Raw genomic sequence first — 20,377 nt, 5'->3', positions numbered from 1 at the left:
TATGTATGTTCCGCCATCTTGTAGATTAGATTGGAAGCCGAAACTATACACTTCGTAACAATAAATAAGATTGGCGGCGCCTGTGTCCCCCACAGCTGAATGAACCGCAAGACACTGAGTAGTTTTACACAGGAATACTAGGTGGCGCTGCTCAACAGTCTTTCCGCTCGTACTGGTCTGTAATATTCGTGAAATATTAGCTCTGGATACGATAATATGCATCGGTCTATCTTGGCAGTCGGCATCAAAATTGGATCAGTGAAAAAAAAAAAGAAATATTGTCAATTCAATAGTAGATATTTATTCATTGAGATTTATTGTAGGTACTTATTCAATTTCAATCTTGCATTCGAAATTATTTTTTCATCTTTTCTACTGATAGATTGAGTACCTATGAGTATATAAGAGTATTATTTTATAATTTTATTGTAAGTCTCGTAGTTTTCATTATTATTTACCATTTTTGACGGTTTCTTCTCGGTTTACAATCGCTACTTTTAGCCTTAAATAAAATGTTTTTACTTACATAAAACGTTTGCATTTGAAATTATTTTTGCTCTCTTTTCTAACGATACATTGCCTACGTAGTGAGACGTAAGGTAAGAGTATAATTTCCACAACTTTACTCAAGGTATATGATTTTTAGTTACATTCCCCTAAAGTGCCCCTGTGGTCTATTTTTATTTGCTAATTTTTTTTTTGAATTCCTATATGGTAGTAGATTAAATTAAACTGTTATGTTTCGTCGTTTACATTATTTATTAATGTTACCTTCTGGTTTTATGACTCCTATGTTTAGTCCTAAATAAAATCACAAGATATAAGTTTATTATTAAGATTTTTATTTAAAAAAAATACAGTAAAAGGCTTAATTCTTCTCAAAAGGGTAGTGCGGAGACTCCCTCCACCATTTGACGTCGATGGTACGGTATCCTCTGTCGAACGCCGCCAGCTTCTTCCTCTCTTCTGCGCTGAGTCCAAAGTCGAAGATCTGGATGTTCTGTTCCACTCGAGAGCGAGTGATGGACTTCGGGATTGGGGTTACGCCGAGCTCCCACTGTTAATGAAAAATAATATTAATTATAAAATACTAGCTTTTGGCCTTTTGCCCGCGGCTTCACTCGCGTTAATTTCGAAAATTGGGATATGCTTCAAACAAACTTCCACTCCCCATTGTAGGGAAGTGGTTGCTTAGAAAGAGACAAAAAGTAGCCTATGTAACTCTTCATCTCTTCGACTATCTCCACTTAAAATATCACGTCAATTCGTGACTCCGTTTTGCCGCGAAAAACGGACGAACACAAACACACACACTTTCCCATTTATAATATTAATAAAAATAAGTATGAATTTGTTTCCGGATTGTTTTAAATTAAATTCAATCTAAACTAACTTTACACTCTTCCTCTGAATGTATAAATTATACTTTTAAATAATTAATCAAATCATTTCTTAAAGAAACACCTTCCTAAAGTAAAATCCATAATCCTACGGACCAAATTGACAAGTAAGTGTGAACAAATGTTGCCACAGTTTGGCCAGTGTCGTTCTTATCGATATTAAAATTATTATTACATCGTAGATTTAAGGTGCACCCAGACGGGACAATGAAATTGGTAATTTGATCGGCTAACCAATATACCAACTTTTTCTGTGATTTCGACAGATGAAAAGGTCTGTAGACCCCTAATTAGAGATATTTTTTTTATTTCAAAGCAGCAATAATATTATTCGAAAATTATATAGATATTTATGATATACTTGCCATAGCGTGACGGATACTTTATTATCGTCGGACATGGTATTTTATTTTTACCTACAGGCTCGGAAACCTTTTTATGTCTTAAAACTAGTGGGTAAAAACGCATGGTTCCATCCACTACCTCGAAGATACATAGAACAAACCAAAATGTGTACCTCTTATTTGAAACTAATATACTTATTCTTGATTTAAACTTGTCTGTTGTATGTACTTTACAACTTATCGATATATTGTTATCGACATATACCCTTCCCTATTTTTATTTTGCTGTTCCTGGTATCACTTTACCTGTCAGTCATTTGTCAATTTAGTCCGTAGGATTATGGATTTTACTTTATATTAGATTACTACAAGACTGTAAACGAATTGTTTTCATTACTGTGCGGGCCAGTACCAACCCCATCCTGGCCACTATAGCCTGCCGATATGACTCACCTATAGCGCGGCATTTTGAGTGTGTCATGACCGCCACTAGGTGAGTGTTTTATTGTTGTATTATTGTGTCGACTTTTTGTTTATGTTATACTAACAGGTAGTTTTTAAAATATCCAATAATGTATAAGTACTAACCATTATGGGCCCTTTGTTGTCTGATATAATAAATAAATTATTAAATTATTATTAATTATTACTACATATGTATTTTTGAAGGGAGGTAATTTTAAAGAAAATATTTACATATTGAATTAAAATAATTTATTAAAAAAGTACAGAAAAACTCTCAATTCTTCTCAAAAGGGTAGTGCGGAGAGTCTCTCTGCCCCTTAATGTCAAAGCTGCGGTATCCTCTGTCAAAGGCCGCCACCTTCTGCCTCTCTTCTGCGCTCAGCTCAAAGTCGAACACCTGGATGTTCTGTTCTATTCGAGAACGAGTTGTGGACTTTGGGATTGGGGTTACTCCGAGCTCCCACTGTTGATATAATATATATCTAAATATATAAAAGAAGAAGCTGACTGACTGACTGACTGACTGACATATCAACGCACAGCAGAAACCGCTGGTCCTAGAGATCTCAAATTTGGCACGTAGGTTCCTTATATAGTATAGAGGAGCACTAAGAAAGGATTTTCCAAAATTCACCTCCTAAGGGGGTCAAATGGGGGTTCAAAGTTTGTATGGGGAAACAAGATTAGTTTGACTATTTTATTCGAAACTTCACAGGAAGATTCCTTAAGACATATGACTGAATACGTGTTTCAGGTTTTTTGAAAATTTAACCCCTAAAAGGGTGAAAAGGGGGGTGATAAAGTCAAAAAATCAATATGGGTATGGTTTTTATGGTTTATCGGGTCGCTGATCACGATAAATACAACGTTTTTAAAATCTAACGAGGCGGAAGTGAAATACCTTCTCCCCTGTTGTGGCGCAATGGGGTATAAATATCAAAAAAATATATAAAAGAAGATATTGACTGACTGATTTTTCAAAATTCGCCTCCTAAGGGGGTCAAATGGGGGTTCAAAGTTTGTATGGGGAAACAATGTTAGTTTCACTGGTTTATTCGAAACTTCACAAGAGGGATCCTAAAAACATATGACTAAAGACGTGTTTCAGGTTTTTTGAAAATTTAACCCCTAAAAGGGTGAAAAGGTGGTGGTAAAGTTAAAAAACTAATATGGGTATCATTTTTAGGGTTTATTGGGCTGATCGCTGATCACGATAAATACAACGTTTTTAAAATCTAACGAGGCGGAAGTGAAATACCTTCTCCCCTGTTGTGGTGCAATGGGGTTTAAATATCAAAAAAATATATAAAAGAAGAAACTGACTGACTGACTGACTGACATATCAACGCACAGCCGAAACTGCTGGTCCTAGAGATTTCAAATTTGGCACATATGTTCCTCATATAGTGTAGAGGAGCATTAAGAAAGGATTTTTCAAAATTCCTCTCCTAAGAGGGTGAAATGGGGGTTCAAATTTTGTATGTGGAAACAAGATTAGTTTGATTATTTTATTCGAAACTTCACAGGAAGATTCCCAAAGACATAGACTAAATACATGTTTCAGGATTATTGAAAGTTTAATCCCTAAAAGGGTGAAAAGGGGGTGATAAAGTAAAAAAAACAATATGGGTATCGTTTTTATGATTAATCGGGTCGCTGATCACGATAAATACAACGCTTTTAAAATCTAACGAGGCGGAAGTGAAATACCTTCTCCCCTGTTGTAGTGCAATGGGGTTTAAATATCAAAAAATATATAAAAGAAGAAACTGACTGACTGACTAACTGACATATCAACACACAGCCGAAACCGCTGGTCCTAGAGATTTCAAATTTGGCACATAGGTTCCTTATATGGCGTAGAGGAGCACTAAGAAAGGATTTTTCAAAATTCTCCTCTTAAAAGGGTGAAATGGGGGTTCAAAGTTTGTATCGGGAAACAAGATTAGTTTGACTATTTTATTCGAAACTTCACAGGAGGATTCCTAAAGAGATGTTTCAGGTTTTTTGAAAATTTGACCCCTAAAGGGGAGCAAAGGGGGTAAAGTCAAAAACACAATATGGGTATCGTTTTTATGGTTTATCGGGTCGCTGATCACGATAAATATTTAAAATCGAATGAGGTGGAAAAGAAATTTTCTCCCCTGTTGTTGTGCAATGGGGTTAAAATATCCAAAATAGCCATAAGTATAGGTTTAGTTTTTATCTTTACTTCTGGTTCAAGAGATTTCAAATTGACACGGAAGTTCCTTAGAGGAGCACTAAGAAAGGATTTTTCAAAGTTCACCTCCTAGCATGATAATTTGACAGGGGCAAGGACAGGGACAGGGACAGGGACAGGGTCAGGGACAGGGACAGGAACGGGATAGGGTTAGGGATAGGGATAGGGGTAGGGGTAGGGGGTAGGGGTTAGGGGTAGGGGTAGGGGTAGGGAAGGGGTAGGGGTAGGGGTAGGGGTAGGGATAGGGATAGGGATGCGGATGCGGATAGGGATAGGGATAGGAATAGGGATAGGGATAGGGATAGGGATAGGGATAGGGATAGGGATAGGGGACGGGGACGGGGATAGGGATAGGGGAGGGACAGGGGCAGGGACGGGACGGGGACGGGGATAAGGATAGAGATAGGGACGGGGATAAGAATAGGGATTGGGGTCGGAATAATCGGTCGGCAATCGATATCTAGGCAGTGTAAAATGCAGGTGGCTCAGTGGGAAGGGATTAGTAAGTATGCATCGGCGAGTATCCTGCATCCATAATAACTATTACATTCAATGTGCTGTAAGAAGATCGTTGTTTGCTTGCCTTTTATAATTATGTTTACGTTTGCAATAAGTATAAGCAAAATGGAAAAAATTGTAAGCGATAATGCAAGGAAGTACTTTTTACCCTACCGACCATAGCGTCGAGATACTGGCTATGTGGGTTGTATGAAGTTTCCCCAGTATAAATATTTATATAGGTAAAATACATACATATTCGTACCTACTACCTACGCTGTGGTCGCTGTGTAACAATTCTACAATCATTGCAAGAATTTCTTTTAAAACAATAGTAATATGTGTAAGGCACAGTCAGCCAAAAAAGTGGTTTACCACTTTTCGATCAATAGAGTCGAAAAGTGGGAAACCACTTTCATGGCTGACCGTACCGCAAATAGATCAGTTACAATGGCCCCCCCAGTCGAGAATTGCCCCGCTTTACCTTAATCGAAATAATCGCGGACAGATAGATGTACCTACAAAGAAACCTACGGATCCAAATGAAAATCTTATTTTTTGTAAACGTTTCAATAAGAATACTTTTATTACGCGGGCGAAGCCGCGGGTAAAAGCTAGTACATATAATATAATATATAAATATAAATAAATAAATACTTAAATAAATATTGGGAAACACCTTACACAGATCAACCTAGTCCCAAACTAAACAAAGCTTGTAAGTATGGGTGCTAAGGCGACGATAATATAGTCGATATACATACTTATATATGTAGAAAAGTAAATACGTATATACACACATAAATGCCTTTACCGGGATTCGAACCCAGGACCGTCGGCTTAGCAGGCAGCGTCACTACCGACTACGCCAAACCGGTCATAAAAAGTATTATAAAATTATTATTTCAGTTTTTTAAAGTGTGGAAGAGTCCCGAAGATCTTCAGGTGAATACAATGGAATGAAGCAATCACATGATAATGCAGAGGTTCTATTACGGGATTCGTCTTCGTTTGACTCTTTAACTGTTGCTTTTGTGTTTCTTTTAATATAAAAGCTTACTTTTTACTTATAATTCTTACCAAGTATCTAACAGCGATTTGGGACACTGTTCTTATATTTCACCGCCTCAAGTTAATACAATGGAACGAAGCAATCGAATGATGATGCAGAGATTCTATTACGGGATAAATTCGTCTTTGATAGTCTTGTGTTACATTTTATGTAGAATAAGGCTTACATATAATGCTTATCAAGTATCTCAGCGCGATCTGCGGCACAGTCTTGTTATCATCATCATCATCATCATCATATCAGCCTTTTATCGCCCACTGCTGAGCATAGGCCTCTCTTCTAGTACGCCACTTCTCCCGGTCCTGGGCTAATCTCATCCAGTTGTGACCCGCAGTTTTTCGGATGTCGTCGACCCAACGAGCCAACGGATGCCAGGCACTTCTTCTATTTGTTAGCGGCCACCATTCCGTTAACATTTTGGTCCACCTGCCATCACTCTGCCTAGCAACATGTCCCGCCCAACTCCATTTTAGTTTAGTAATAACGAAACCTACGTCTTGCACCTTAGTGCGACGACGGATCTCGGTATTCCTTACTCGATCTTGCATCTTAATACCGAGCATGGCGCGCTCCATGGCTCTCTGTGCTACTTGTATCCTATGCACAGCCTTCTTAGTGAGCGTCCATGTCTCGGCACCGTAGGTCATGGTGGGCAGGACACATTGATTAAAGAGACGGGTTTTCAAGCACTGTGGAATGTCAGTGGGTTTGAGGATATCCGCAAGTTTATTGAATGCCGCCCAACCGAGCTGGATTCTCCTGGAGATCTCCTTTTCTTGAAGTGTTTTGTCAAAAGATATAACATATATCTTTCTTTTTCTTTTTTATCTTTTTATCTTTCTTTGTCTTGTTATATTTCCCAGCTAGAGCGACTAGCTCTGGATCGTCAACCCGTGGCGGCGGCGCGTCGGGTTTGGCCTAGCTTGGGAAGTGGGACCCCATCCTCATGCGAATACAGTGGAAAGAAGCAATCGAATGATGATGCAGAGATTCTATTACGGGATAAATTCGTCTTTGATACTCTTGTATTTCTTTTTATGTAGAATAAAGCTTACATATAATGCTTACCAAGTATCTCAGTGCGATCTGCGGCACAGTCTTGTTATATTTCCCAGCTATAGAGACGAGCTCCGGATCGTCAACCCGTGGTGGCGGCGCGTCGGGTTTGGCCTTGCTTGGGAAGAGGGAACCGAAGGGAGTGTAGGCGGTCACCAGGATGTCCTGCGAGCGGCAGTAGGCGAGGAGAGAGGGCTGCTGGAGGTTCAGGTTCAGCTGGAAAGATAATTTTAAATAATAAATACAATAGTATTGAAAATATTTGGTGAGAAGAAAACACTGATTATCAAGAAGCGGAATTGTGTCGCTTAACTTCAAACTTGGGTAAATCCATTCTGCAATCCATTCTCTTTATAACTGGGGTATTTTTGTAGGTAAGTATTTTTTTTAATATGTAGTTTGTTATTTCGTTTTGTTTATAGGTTTAATTTTAGTTTTCATGTTATTGTTTTAGTTCTTACTAGTTTATATGACATTCTGCAATAAGGTTGATTATCTTTCAGATCTTATTACATTTTTTATATATTCAACCTTGAATGGATTTACCCAAGATGGAAGTAGCAGAAAGAAATATCAAATGGAGAGAACAATCAATTTTTTCTACAATCTAAAATTAAGGCAGTAATTCTAAATCAGGTCTTGGTGGCTCAGTTAATGATCAAGAAGCCGATTTATGTCGCACTCAAGTTATCTAATTATTTTTCCACTTCGGCTCTCCAAAACGCAAGGGATCAGAAAAACTACCCTCATTATTGTGAAATATTGGTGTCCTAAATTTTAGAAAACTCTGTTATCAAAACAATTTAAATACTTAGACTTATTTGTACAGCATTGCTGTATTTAATAAGCTTTGATATTCTTAGAATAGAATAAAATAGAATAGAATCTTTATTTCTTAGAATATGGTATAATGGTACATAGAAAGATGGTCAAGTTACAATAGGTGCGTCATATTCTGCCTACATCGGCGTAGAAATATTACAATTTATTAATAACCAAATATATATATATATATATATATAAGCAGGGCAGGGGAAGAATTTTTAGCTCTTTAAATATTTGCATACTGTGGGCTAAATATTGAGCGCCTGATACAGCTCTAATGCACTTTTTTTTGTGTAATGAATGCTCTCTGAATATCTACTGAGTTGCCCCAAATGATCAGTCCGTATCGTAAAATCGACGATACATATCCATGATATGTCATTGATAGTCAAATATTGATTTCCGAGTCCAATAATGTTTTACATGTTTTTACCTCAACTTGCAGCATGGCGGGCTTCACGTTGCTGGCCTTGATGAGCCTCTCCAGCTGCTGCTGGTTGAAGTTGGAGACGCCGATGGACCTGGTGAGACCCTTCTCCTTGGCTGCGATCATGCCCTGCCACGTGTCCACGTAGTCTGTGCTGTCGAACGAATTGTTGGCCTGGAATGGAATACACACTGTCGAAAAGATCAAAAAATACATATTGTTCTACTAATTAACAATTTATGGTTTGGCTCGCGTTAAATGCGAAAATTGTGGCACTTCTACCTATTCCCCCTCCCCCTATTTTAGGGAAGTGGGGGGTTAGAAAGAGACAAAAAGTATCGTATAATACTCTCCATCCTTTCAACTATCTCCACTGATTTTCTAACGTCCACCCATCGCTCAGTTTTGCCGTGAAAGATGGACAAACAAACAGATACACACACTTTCCCATTTATTAGTATGGATTATGTACTTACATAAGTTCCGACAGGCCAGTGAATCAGGTACAGGTCGATATACTTCAGCCCCAGTTTCTGCAGAGATCGACGTAATGCTGGCTCCACTGCCTCGCGCGCATGTGCGTCGTTCCACAGCTGAAATCAGAGTTTGCTGGTCCATTTTTTTTTTCAAAGTTGTTCACCCCACTTTTTTTATAACATGGGTATTTCTTAGGCGATTCATACTCAGAATCGCGAGGTCTTTCAATCCTGATAGGAGAAAAAAAATGTCCCAAGATTTCCATGCATTTCTCAAACCTTCCATTCCGTTACCGCCATACAAAGTTTATGAAAAAACCGGCCAAGAGCGTGTCGGGCCACGCTCAGTGTAGGGTTCCGTAGTTTTCCGTATTTTTCTCAAAAACTACTGAACCTATCAAGTTCAAAACAATTTTCCTAGAAAGTCTTTATAAAGTTCTACATTTGTGATTTTTTTCATATTTTTTAAACATATGGTTCAAAAGTTAGAGGGGGGAGGACGCACTTTTTTTTCCTTTAGGAGCGATTATTTCCGAAAATATTAATATTATCAAAAAACGATTTTAGTAAACCCTTATTCATTTTTAAATACCTATCCAACAATATATCACACGTTGGGGTTAGAATGAAAAAAAATATCAGCCCCCACTTTACATGTAGGGGGGGTACCCTAATAAAACATTTTTTTCCATTTTTTATTTTTGCACTTTGTTGGCGTGATTGATATACATATTGGTACCAAATTTCAGCTTTCTAGTGCTAACGGTTACTGAGATTATCCGCGGACGGACGGACGGACGGACGGACGGACGGACGGACGGACAGACAGACATGGCGAAACTATAAGGGTTCCTAGTTGACTACGGAACCCTAAAAATGGTAACGGAATGGAAAAAAACCTTGGGACACTTTTTTCTCCTATTAGGATTGAAAGAGCTGACGATTCTGAATGGAAACCACATAAAAAATTCGAAATCCAAAAAAAGTGGGGTGGACCACTTTGAAAAAATGGCCCTGCTCCATTGAAGTGGCTTTAAAATGTACATCAAAAATCTTAAATCCGTCCTGGTCCTAAAGGCCAACCCTACCAAAGGAATAAAGTTCTACGCAGTAGATAAAACTCTAGACACAAAAACGTTGAACCGTTGAAAAATTAGAAAGTAGCTGGATCGATTTTGGTAGAACATACACTGGGCGTTTTCGGAACCCCTCTTTTTGCGTCGGGGCTTAAAAATAGTAGGGATCCTTTAATTTTTTCGTATTTATGTGGAGACTTGCTCCATAGAGATATCTTTTCATGTCAAAAATTAATAAAAAAACAATTCCAATTGATCCCACCTTAGTCGTGACGAACAGGTCTTCCCTCTTCACCGTCCCGTCGTCTATCTTTTTCTTAATGGCTCGTCCGACCTGAAAAATATATAAGAGATAAATCATTTATACAATACTTCTTCTTCCTCGGTTCCTCATGGCTGAGGGTCGCGACCACATGAGGTTGTTATTTTGTGCACCAAAGCTCTCCATTGATCATGGTCTTCTGCAGTCCTAATAGGGAACTTGACTGTAGTTAAAATATTTTATACCATGCGCGAAATAAAGCATCAGATAATTATACGAAAGACATGGACAGAAGTTATTTTTAATTCCAATTTCTATTTAAGAAGTCAGGTAGAATTATATAAAGTAACTGAGTTGACCGTGACGTCACTCAATTCGATTTCATATAAATTCCATATTAGTCGTTCAAATTCATTTTGACAGTTCTTAAAGAGAAGCTGATTTGACTGGGAGGCAAGTAGCCTATAATAGGCGCCTGTGTCAATCCATGGCAGGCCTTCTTAACGCTGTCCACCCAGCGGGTTGGTGGATGAGCGGGTGCCCGGGTTATTGTAATAACCCACCGAGGGTTATTACAATAAATAATGTGTTAAATAGAACCATTATAGCAGCATGGTTTGTCTCGATATTTTATTCCAAAATAGGTAGGTACTAAAATAATTTAATAATCTTCATTGGCATTTGCAGACGATTTATGGTGTACTTAGATCGCCTGCAAGGATGCCCCGTCGAAGCTTATTCCTAATTAATCCCTTCCCTACACACGTCTTACGAAGATTTCCATTTTGGAGGATTTCGAGGAAAATACCTATACAGCCACATTCTTCACAACTCTAATTTGTAAACAAAAGAGATACCTACACCTACACTGCAAAAAAATCACTAACTGAGCGCATTTTAACAGGAAACAATAGCAGACCAGCCGAACGAAACAAGAAACGGTCGGCACACAAATACTTGGTACAGGCTGCTCCATTTTTGGGTCATACAGATATTATAGTATGATTCATTAGTTATATCTCTTCTGTAAGCATGACAAAAGTAAGAGAAATCTAAAGCTTAATCCTGGCCTATTTTATTACAGGATTTACAGGCAGATGACAAAAATACCTTTCTCGTAATGGGCATTTTCGCGAAAAAAGATTCAAAAACTTTTTTTTCTAAAATAGGTAAATTTAATATTTTTCCTAATCAGAATTACGAGCCCTTTTCATCGTACTAGGCGGAAAAAAGCGTCCCAAATTTATTTTTTCTACTTCGTTACCATTTTTCAAACACTTTGTGCAGCGGTTACAAAGTGGAAAGTTTGCAAAATAATAGAAAATATTGGGACCGTTTTTTTGTCTCTTGTTTTTTGTCCTTCATCGAAAGGGCTCGTGATTCTGATTTGGAAAAACATAAAATTTACCTACCTTAGAAAAAATGTTTTTGGTGATTGTTCTCGCGAAAAATGCCCTAATACATGACATGAGGTACTGTGATTAATTAAATTAAATTTATCCGCTTAAACTCACCTGGTCCTCGGTATCATAAATGTGTGCAGTGTCGATATGTCGGTACCCAGCATCAATGGCCCACGCCACCGCATCTTCTACCTCGTGACCTTGAGGCTCCACGCGCCCCTGACAGACAGACAAGTATGAAATTTAATAAAAATATATACCTACGCCTACTACCCACCTGTTGACCAAAAACGCTGTAAAGTATGTGTATGCGATGTATACTTTAAATTAATTATATGCAATATAATCGAAGTAACAATAGGTAGGTATATCATTATATGCGTACAAAGTTTCGAAGGGTCTGGAGGAGGTTGTGTGTGTACTCACACTTATAGTATTTGGCAGAAGGGGAAGTCACGGAAACGATACTCGAGTGATCTATTATAAATTTATAATCTATGTAAGGTAAGTACATTTTTAGATATAGACTAGGGCTCCCGGTCGTGACCGTGTATCGTGAACACGTAGCCGTACGCACGTTGCCGTGATACACGGCAACGGATTTCTGGTTCGTTCGTCACGTGAAAATAAATCACGTGAAATTAGGGTACGTACGTTCGTAGATCCGTCCGTACGTACGTACGAATTCACGTGACACGCCCGTTCGGTCCGCCAGCGGCGTTTCATGAGAGAAGATAAGATCGGGTGCAGTCTCTATAAGTTATGAATAAAAATGTAGGTATCGTGAGGTTATATCTTAATTACTTTTGAATTAAAATTTATATTCAATACTGCGGTTTTTCAAATATTAATATGTAAGTAATAAATAAATATAACCAAATAAACGATCCGGGGTTTCCGATAGGCTTAATTTAGAAGTGGTTATAAAAATACCAACGATATGGGTAGGTAACCTTTTGTAAGGGTAACTGCTAGGTTTGGTAACCGTTTCAGATAAAGTTTCCTTCCAGTCATTTGTTTTTTACTCTATCCAAAGGTTTTCAACAGTTATAATTCTAAATTCGACTTATTATTAAATAACCACTGTTAGCATTGTCTCTACGCTACAACCGACGCTTCGAGTACAAATTCAAAAAATGCTTATACTTTCACTAAAATATTACTTTTATGTTTATTAAAATGGCACTATACCATGACTATACCTTATCCTTTGTTAAGCTTATCTGTTGAGTGGTTGTGGTTGAAAAATACCATGCGTTAACGTGGTAATATGGGCTTAACCGTGCACCGTGATACCCTTGAATCTGCTTATTATGTGTCTGCAATGTTCGTTGACAAAAACTCTCTAGTTACCCTCTGATTAATAAGATTTAATAGGAAGATAAGTATCCACGGTACCATTCAATTATTGATGCAAGGAGTAAGAAATTTGTCAATTTAGTATAAAAATTAAGAATGTGACGATAGGATGACATCCACGGAAACGTAATTTTAACACATACCTAGTTAATAATTATGTTATACATTTTACGCGAACTTACTTAACTGTTATAGCCACTATTTAATTAGGTAATTAGTGTAATTACGTTATATAGTAATAAGATTGATGGTAGTAAAAAAAAGTCTACTTTAAGAGGATTCAAGGCGCAGGATTATCATTTTATTAAGATGTAAACACTGTTTTATGACTGATATATTGTTTCAAAAATAATAAATAGGCACTGCTTAATAAAGTGAGCTTCGTTATACTATTTACATGCAATAACTTTAAAATTATTTTTTCATGGTATTTAAACTTAGACCTTTGCTGCTTTCATTTACTTATTATGGATTACACCTATTTAAAAAATTAACTTACTCGTTTGATGTCGTAACAGTAACAGCAGATTTCAAATGAACTGACGTCAAATGCCTCGCGATAGATCCTGTAGTACCATGACGACACGGAAACTCATTGTTTGTCCGATCCTTGCAGAGACTACATAAAGTTGAATCTCCGACTCTGGTGGCATATCTCCACACCAAACTTTTCTTCGTTGTTAAGAGTTTCAAACATTAACAGTAACAATACAAAAACTTAACAAAACAACAAGACAATAACTTTTAAATTCACCGCTAAAGTAAAAAGTCAAGGCCTTCAAGTGTTGATCAACTGGGATCTTACAAGTGACTAATTGAAATAAACTAAAATTCTAAACTGCCCCATCCAGATTAAATAAAAAATCCTAAAATGTAAAAATAACACATCGCTCACTTCACTCAGCTTCACGTACAAAAGGCTGCTCGTAAATTTTACTGTCTTTATTACCACGTGGTGGAACTGCGCTTATTATTTGCAAAATACCACCACAGTAAGATAGCTGAGCTCGTTCGTCGAACAATACAGTGCTATAAAGGAATATACTATCTAAAAGTATTATTTAATGTATTGAAACTGATAAGAACTGCAGCTGTCATTTTTTTTGTCTTAGCCGTGGCCCCGCGCACATATGTGCATATTTTTTGCCTGGAGTATAATAGTCATCATAAACTTGCTCTTTTGTTCACCTACACTCCTGTTTGTCTTGTTTACATTTAAGATTACGTTATATGCTTACATAAGAGCAAGCTTAAATATTAATTAATTAAAGCCACTTGGTAGGTTTTCATTTTCATACATAATAAATGAAAGAATAAATGTGAAAACCTTAAAAATAACATAATAATGCTTGACCAGAAATATATGGCTAAGCGTCGTGTTGCTGAATTTCATCAGAACTATTGTCCCGGATCCGTAAGTTCACATTTTTGACACATTTGTTTTGAAGTACATATGTTGCGATGTGGCTAAGACGTATCGTTTGCCAAATCTAACGATTAATTTAGAATTGGTTGAATCGATTAGGCCCTATGGACAAGGAGGCGCTTAAACAAATATACGATTTCTATCAACTTACTGAAATGTCATTTGAATCGAAATTACACTCTGCCACAGCACTAGTTTAAAAATAAAAATTAATGATAAATGGTTTAATAAGTAAATCTTGCGTTATAAATTAATATCGTAAAATACTTACTAACGAAGATCCGCAAAAATGTAACATGTTTTAGATTATGTTTAAAGTAAGCGAAATATTATTTTTCTACTCGTCGATTGTAATCTGTCAATTAGGACACCACAGACTAAACTATACGTGCTAACTTTTCAGTGTTGGATACTCTATGGCAGTTCCGACTCAACTATAATAATATATGTACTTAATCTCATTATAGTTGACTTTAAGTTAACTGTAATAATTTCAAAAATAGAACATCATACAATTTATATACTAATTTGCGATACCTGGCAAATTTTTCTGCATCTGAAATACATTTTTTTTATTTGTGGCGTTATCGGCCAATCAGAGACGGTTGTTACAAACAATTGGTTACTAGGTAATTCGATGTTGATACAACGGTGAATGACGCTATTAACATTAATTTAAACTTGCATGAATGATGATATTTCCGTCCATTGATGATGAAGATGATGACTCGTAGAAAAAGTATTGTATACAATAGTGATATAATTAAGTTTTTCACTCTCGTACCGTACTGTTAGGCCACTCAGCAAAGCTTCGTGGCCTAAACATGGTACTCGACTGAAAAGTTTTGTATTATATCGCGATTGTATAAAATACTATTTTAAGTACTTGATTTTTTTAACCATTATTACAGGATTTTACGTTTTGTGGACGCTGTCATGTGTGAAAAAGAGGTTCTTACACTTCTTACAGCTCTGGGACAATAGTTACTCCATACTATACTAAACTGTCACCACATACAGTTTTAAGTTAGTGTCAAGTATTTGAGGATTCTGACGGCACATGTCAAAAAATAAACAATATTAAGACGTAACGTAACACAGGTTGACATTTACCATACAGGTATATAGATAGTGTAAGGCATCGGACAGTTTGCTAGTTTTAATTTCAATAAAATCGGAAACAGAATAACGCCATAAATCACTTAATCTTCTCTTATAAAATAAACTCCCGGGGAGCCGCGTCTGTCTGTGTGTTCGTGATAAACTCAAAAACTGAACGGGTTTTCATATGGTTTTCACTTATGAATAGAGTAATTCTTGAGGAAAGTTCAGGTATATAATTTGTTAAAGTTTTGTTTGAATTGGTTGAAATATGACGATATTTTCTAATCGAGTTGGACAAAATCCCGCTGGCTGAGAGCTTTAATCGAAAACGCTGCAGAAACCGTTTGAGCTATATCAAAATAATGTATTGGAAAATTGTGTCTCTCTAATAGGTCTACAAAAAAGTCCGCGATGGCATATGTCTATCTTTTACGGATAACTTATTATAACAATTTTTATCATAATCCCCGTGCGTAGCCGGGGAGGGCCGCTAGTTATATGTATTGTATAAAAATCGAAGCAAAACATAAATATAAGTTTAATTCATATGTAAAAAAAGTTTCGTCCAGTATTAAGTATAGGTATTAAGTGATAATTCAATAATAGTCATGATTTGGTTTTCTCCCGGGCGAGTTAAATCTACAAAACGTACGATAAGTAGTATAAGTACTCTGCACACGAACTTAGTTCGGGCGGCGGCGTGTCACGGCCCGCGGCGTGTCACGTGAATCCGGGCGCTAAGGCAAGTACGTACGTACGTGCGTACGAGGTACGTACCTTGCCGTGTTCGTGAAATTCGTGATCTTAATACCGCCGGTGTTAAGATCACGTAGCTACGGTTCGGCGTGAATCACGTGTATCCAGAGCCCTAATATAGACATGGAAATAGAATGGCTTTATTTAATATCACAATGTTACAATGTTAAAATTAAAATAATAGATCAATTTATACCAAGCTATTGGAAGTTGATATTTTCATGCTCATGTCCAGATTGAGTAATGTTTTTTTCTCACCTTGTCTGAGAAGCCAAGCCATGTTCCAAGCCCGAAGCTCGGGACTTTGTTGTTGTCGTTGAGAGGGCGCCACGGAGCCAGCCCGCCGCTGTGTAACGCCAGCGCCATCTGTGGAACGAACATCAAATAATACTTAACGCGGACTATGTATGATCCTTATGACAATTCCTATTATTCACTTTAAGGAATTTAAAAAATAACTGATAAACAATCACTACATTTTTGACAACCCTAAAAAGACGAAAAAGACAGTGCCATGCTACAAAGAGACAACACTATTCGTCCCTGAACCGCTGTCAAACTTTGCTTTTGTAGGAAGTGTCCTTTCGTACACAACGTAAGTGCGAATCATTTAATATGTCCACACCACAGTCCACATCAGTGCCTGGCATGTACATACATGACATGTGTTTTACCTATACTTAACTAGGTATTCATATTCATATTCATATTCATATCTATTTATTGCATCCATGGTGTTATAAGATGTTACAAAGTAGGTATACGTGCTCATGGACCCTATAAGGGCGTGGCAACATATATTTATATGCTATAACTACATTTGAATTAAAGTGATAAACTTTGACCTTCCGTATCTTACATAGCGAGAGGTCAAGACTATTTGATGTAATTAGTCTTTAATAGTTATTTGTTATACAAGGGGGCATAGTTGTAGGTATTTTTAACGCCGAGTGTGGAATTGAAAAACGAGCAAGTGAAAGGATTCTATAAATTGAACAACGGGCAAAGCAAGTGGTTCGAGAATAGAATCCTGAACTTGCGAGTTTTTTAACACACGAGAAGTTAAATACATTTGCACCCGAGTGTAACACTAAACTTTTCCCCTCACTATAGCGAGGAAAATACAACGCAAAAAATGCGTTTATCACTGCTTCCAGTAGTTCCACCGGTGGTAAATCATACAATACTTTTATCAATTTTAAAGCAGTTAATTTGACTTTATTCAAGGTCAAATTACTTTACCCACTAGTGGATAAAATGCGTTTTTACCCGCTGGTATTAAAGGACAAAACACGTGTTTCCGAGCTAGTGAGGGGAAAAATAGTTTAACGTACTTATATCTTCGTAATACACAAACTACACAACAGGTTACTCAATAGGTTATTCTTACAAAAACACAATACACAAAATGTCATTAATATGTCCAATTGTTAAGCTTCACTCTGTAGACTGTTTGTTTTTAACCTGAAAAAAAAAAGATCCCGACGAATTGAGAAGTCGGTTAAAAAGATAGTTTTAAATGTGTCTGTCTGTGGCACCGTAGCTCCTAAACGGCTGAACCGAATTGGATGCAGTTTTTGTATTAGAATTAACAAAGAGGGTTTTCTAGCGATGGTTCTTAGACATGTTCTACCAAAATTGATACAGCCATTTTCTATGTTTTAAAAGATTTTATGTCGATATTTAAATATATTTATTTATTTGTGTTTCTTGGGCATTCATTGTAAACTACATATGTGAACGATATAACAAAGAATATAGTATTTCATTGTATTATGGGCCATTTTTTTTTCAAACTGTCCACCCCACTTTTTTTGGATTTGGAAATTTTCATGTAGGTAGTTTCCATTCAGAATCACGAGTTCTGTCAATTCTAATAGGAGAAGAAAAGTGTCCCAAGGCTTTTTCCCATTCCGTTACCATCTTTCATACTTTTTGTATGGCGGTAACTGAATGGAAGATTTGAAAAATGTATGGAAATCTTGGGATAATATATTTTTCCTTCCATCAGGATTGAAAAACCTCGCGTTTCTGTCGGAATCGCGTAAAAATGCCTATCTTACAAAAAAGTGGGGTGGGCAACTTTGAAAAAAAAATGGGCCTTATATGTACAGGTCGCAAAACAAATGTCGGTCAGTATAGGGAGTAGTTTTATTTTTTTACTTTTGTGACAGGGCCCACCCGGTATAAAAACTGTACTTTGTGCATTGTTTTGGAGTAGTAGCTTCTACCTACTCCATCTTACATCAACGCACAATGGTCATTGGCACGAGACGGTAATCGTGACCGGTCGGCCTTGGCACCTGGCGTAGCTTATTATACCTACCTCGGAGCTTTTTGCTCTTCTGCTCACATATCTATTTGCATTTTAAACAAGGTTTAGAGCAGCGGTTCTCAATCTTATTTTCACATGGAACCCTTTTAGAAAGCAAAATATCTGACGGGACCCCTAAATTAAATAATAAAAATAGTTGCAATCTTTATTTTTATAAGTTATCATATTAGTAAAATCTAATCATTAGATTCTAATGTGAGGTATTACCTGAAACTGTTTTTTTTATTTTTTAACAATTGGTGAATATTTGGTTTTATGGAAGAGAGTTGAAGTTGCATATCAGGTAACCAAAGTTCACACGGAGCCCCCAGAGAGGCTTTGCGGAGCCCTAGGGATCCGCGGAGCACACTTTGAGTATGGCTGGTTTGGAGAATCTAACATGGTATAGACAGCTGCAATAATGTTACTCTTCAGAGTTCGCAAAAATACATAACACGCTCTTATGGCGCAAATAACACCGTGTCAGATATATGTAGGCCATTTTTTCAAAGTCCCCCCCACTTTTTTTGAATTTGGAAATTTTTATGTGGTTTCACGAGCTCTATCAATACTAATAGGAGAAAAGTGTCCCAAGGTTTTTCCCATTCCGTTACCATTTTTCATAACTACATTTTGTATAGCAGTAACGGAATGGAAGCATGGAAGTCTTGGGACATTTTTTTTTCCTGTCAGGATCGAAAGATCTCGCAATTCTGAGTATGAATCGCGTAAAAAATACCCATGTCACAAAAAAAGTGGGGTGGACAACTTTGAAAAAAATGGCCCTTTTGCAGTCTTCGTTGTGTAAGATATTAATGCATTGCAGGTATAGATGTTATTATACAATTTATACTAGAGTACTTATAAATAGGTATGTGTGCGGTTTTCTTAGGCTAGACGGTATGATTGCTTATTTTTATGAGCCACTTATAAAACAAGTTGAAATATGTACCTTTCTACTTAATCTTGGAAATGTAGTAGTTATTATGTACAATAGAGAACTAGGTATAGTTATAATTATTTATTTTTTCTACTAGAAGGTAATGTTGCATTTTATACAGATTTGAATTACGTGGAATCAAGCGTTGCAAGGGTTTCGAGGCAAGGTGATAAAACAAATTCCCTAGAAAAATATAAATACTTACCTTAAGTAGTAATTAGGCAGACTTAGACCGTTTTCACATTATCCGATCCGATATCGGATGTCGGAAGGTTTTCAATAGAAAAAATCAAAGATGGCGCCTGTAATGTATGGAATATCGGTCCGACATCCGATATCGGATCGGATAATGTGAAAACGCACTTATACCAAGCTAATTACTCTAATTAGATAGCAATTATGATATCCCCTCCTGACCAAGGGTTAAATTAATAAAAAATAGATTCATCATTTATCATTACAATCTTCAGTCAATCAATTTCACAAGCCAAACATAACTCTTCCTATTATGTACCTACCTACGTAAAAGTTAATTGTAGTTATTATCTAACCCTATGGACTTAACTGTTCAAAATAAAAGATACTTGAATAAACTTACCGGCGCAAACAACAGAAATACCGCCAGTAAATTCATGACGTGCGCAGGCGCGGACTGACGAGCACAAACTGCTTGCGCATAGTTAGGCAACCAACCAAACATACACGGAGGCAGCCACAGGGAGCCGCGGCTATGGCTACACGCCGGACGATAAGTGGTTCTGTTTACAAAACATAACCTGTTTCACTGTTTGTGGCACTATAACTGATCCATGTGCTCTGCCTACCCCTTTATGGGATACTGGCGTGATTATATTTTCACAAGTTGACCATTTTCTCAAAAAGTTATTTCTCAAAAAGTTTGTACGACCACGACCATGTCAGATAATCGATCATATTTTGTTACCAACATTTAG

At 37.0% G+C, this 20,377-nt stretch overlaps 1 protein-coding gene across 2 annotated transcripts; it reads right to left on the bottom strand.

The window, feature by feature from the left end:
- Positions 1-821: 821 nt before the first annotated feature.
- Positions 822-20,165, bottom strand: LOC125238813 (aldo-keto reductase AKR2E4-like). Of its 2 annotated transcripts, none has more exons than XM_048146257.1 (8): positions 20,023-20,165; positions 16,429-16,536; positions 11,637-11,744; positions 10,123-10,194; positions 8,785-8,901; positions 8,315-8,482; positions 7,069-7,272; positions 822-1,057 (listed from the first exon to the last, which is right to left on the bottom strand). In XM_048146257.1, exons 1-8 carry the CDS (start codon positions 20,122-20,124, stop codon positions 869-871), a joined length of 1,068 nt encoding a protein of 355 aa, XP_048002214.1. In that variant the 5' UTR covers positions 20,125-20,165; the 3' UTR covers positions 822-868. The 2 variants fall into 2 exon arrangements, with proteins under 2 accessions (XP_048002214.1, XP_048002215.1); XM_048146258.1 differs by lacking the exon at positions 822-1,057 and adding an exon at positions 2,469-2,672.
- Positions 20,166-20,377: the final 212 nt, after the last annotated feature.

This window comes from Leguminivora glycinivorella, chromosome 24 (assembly GCF_023078275.1).
Source record: "Leguminivora glycinivorella isolate SPB_JAAS2020 chromosome 24, LegGlyc_1.1, whole genome shotgun sequence".
Taxonomy (NCBI): domain Eukaryota; kingdom Metazoa; phylum Arthropoda; class Insecta; order Lepidoptera; family Tortricidae; genus Leguminivora; species Leguminivora glycinivorella.
The sequence above is the reverse complement of the archived record's forward strand: the minus strand, read 5'-3'. Positions and strand labels throughout refer to the sequence as shown.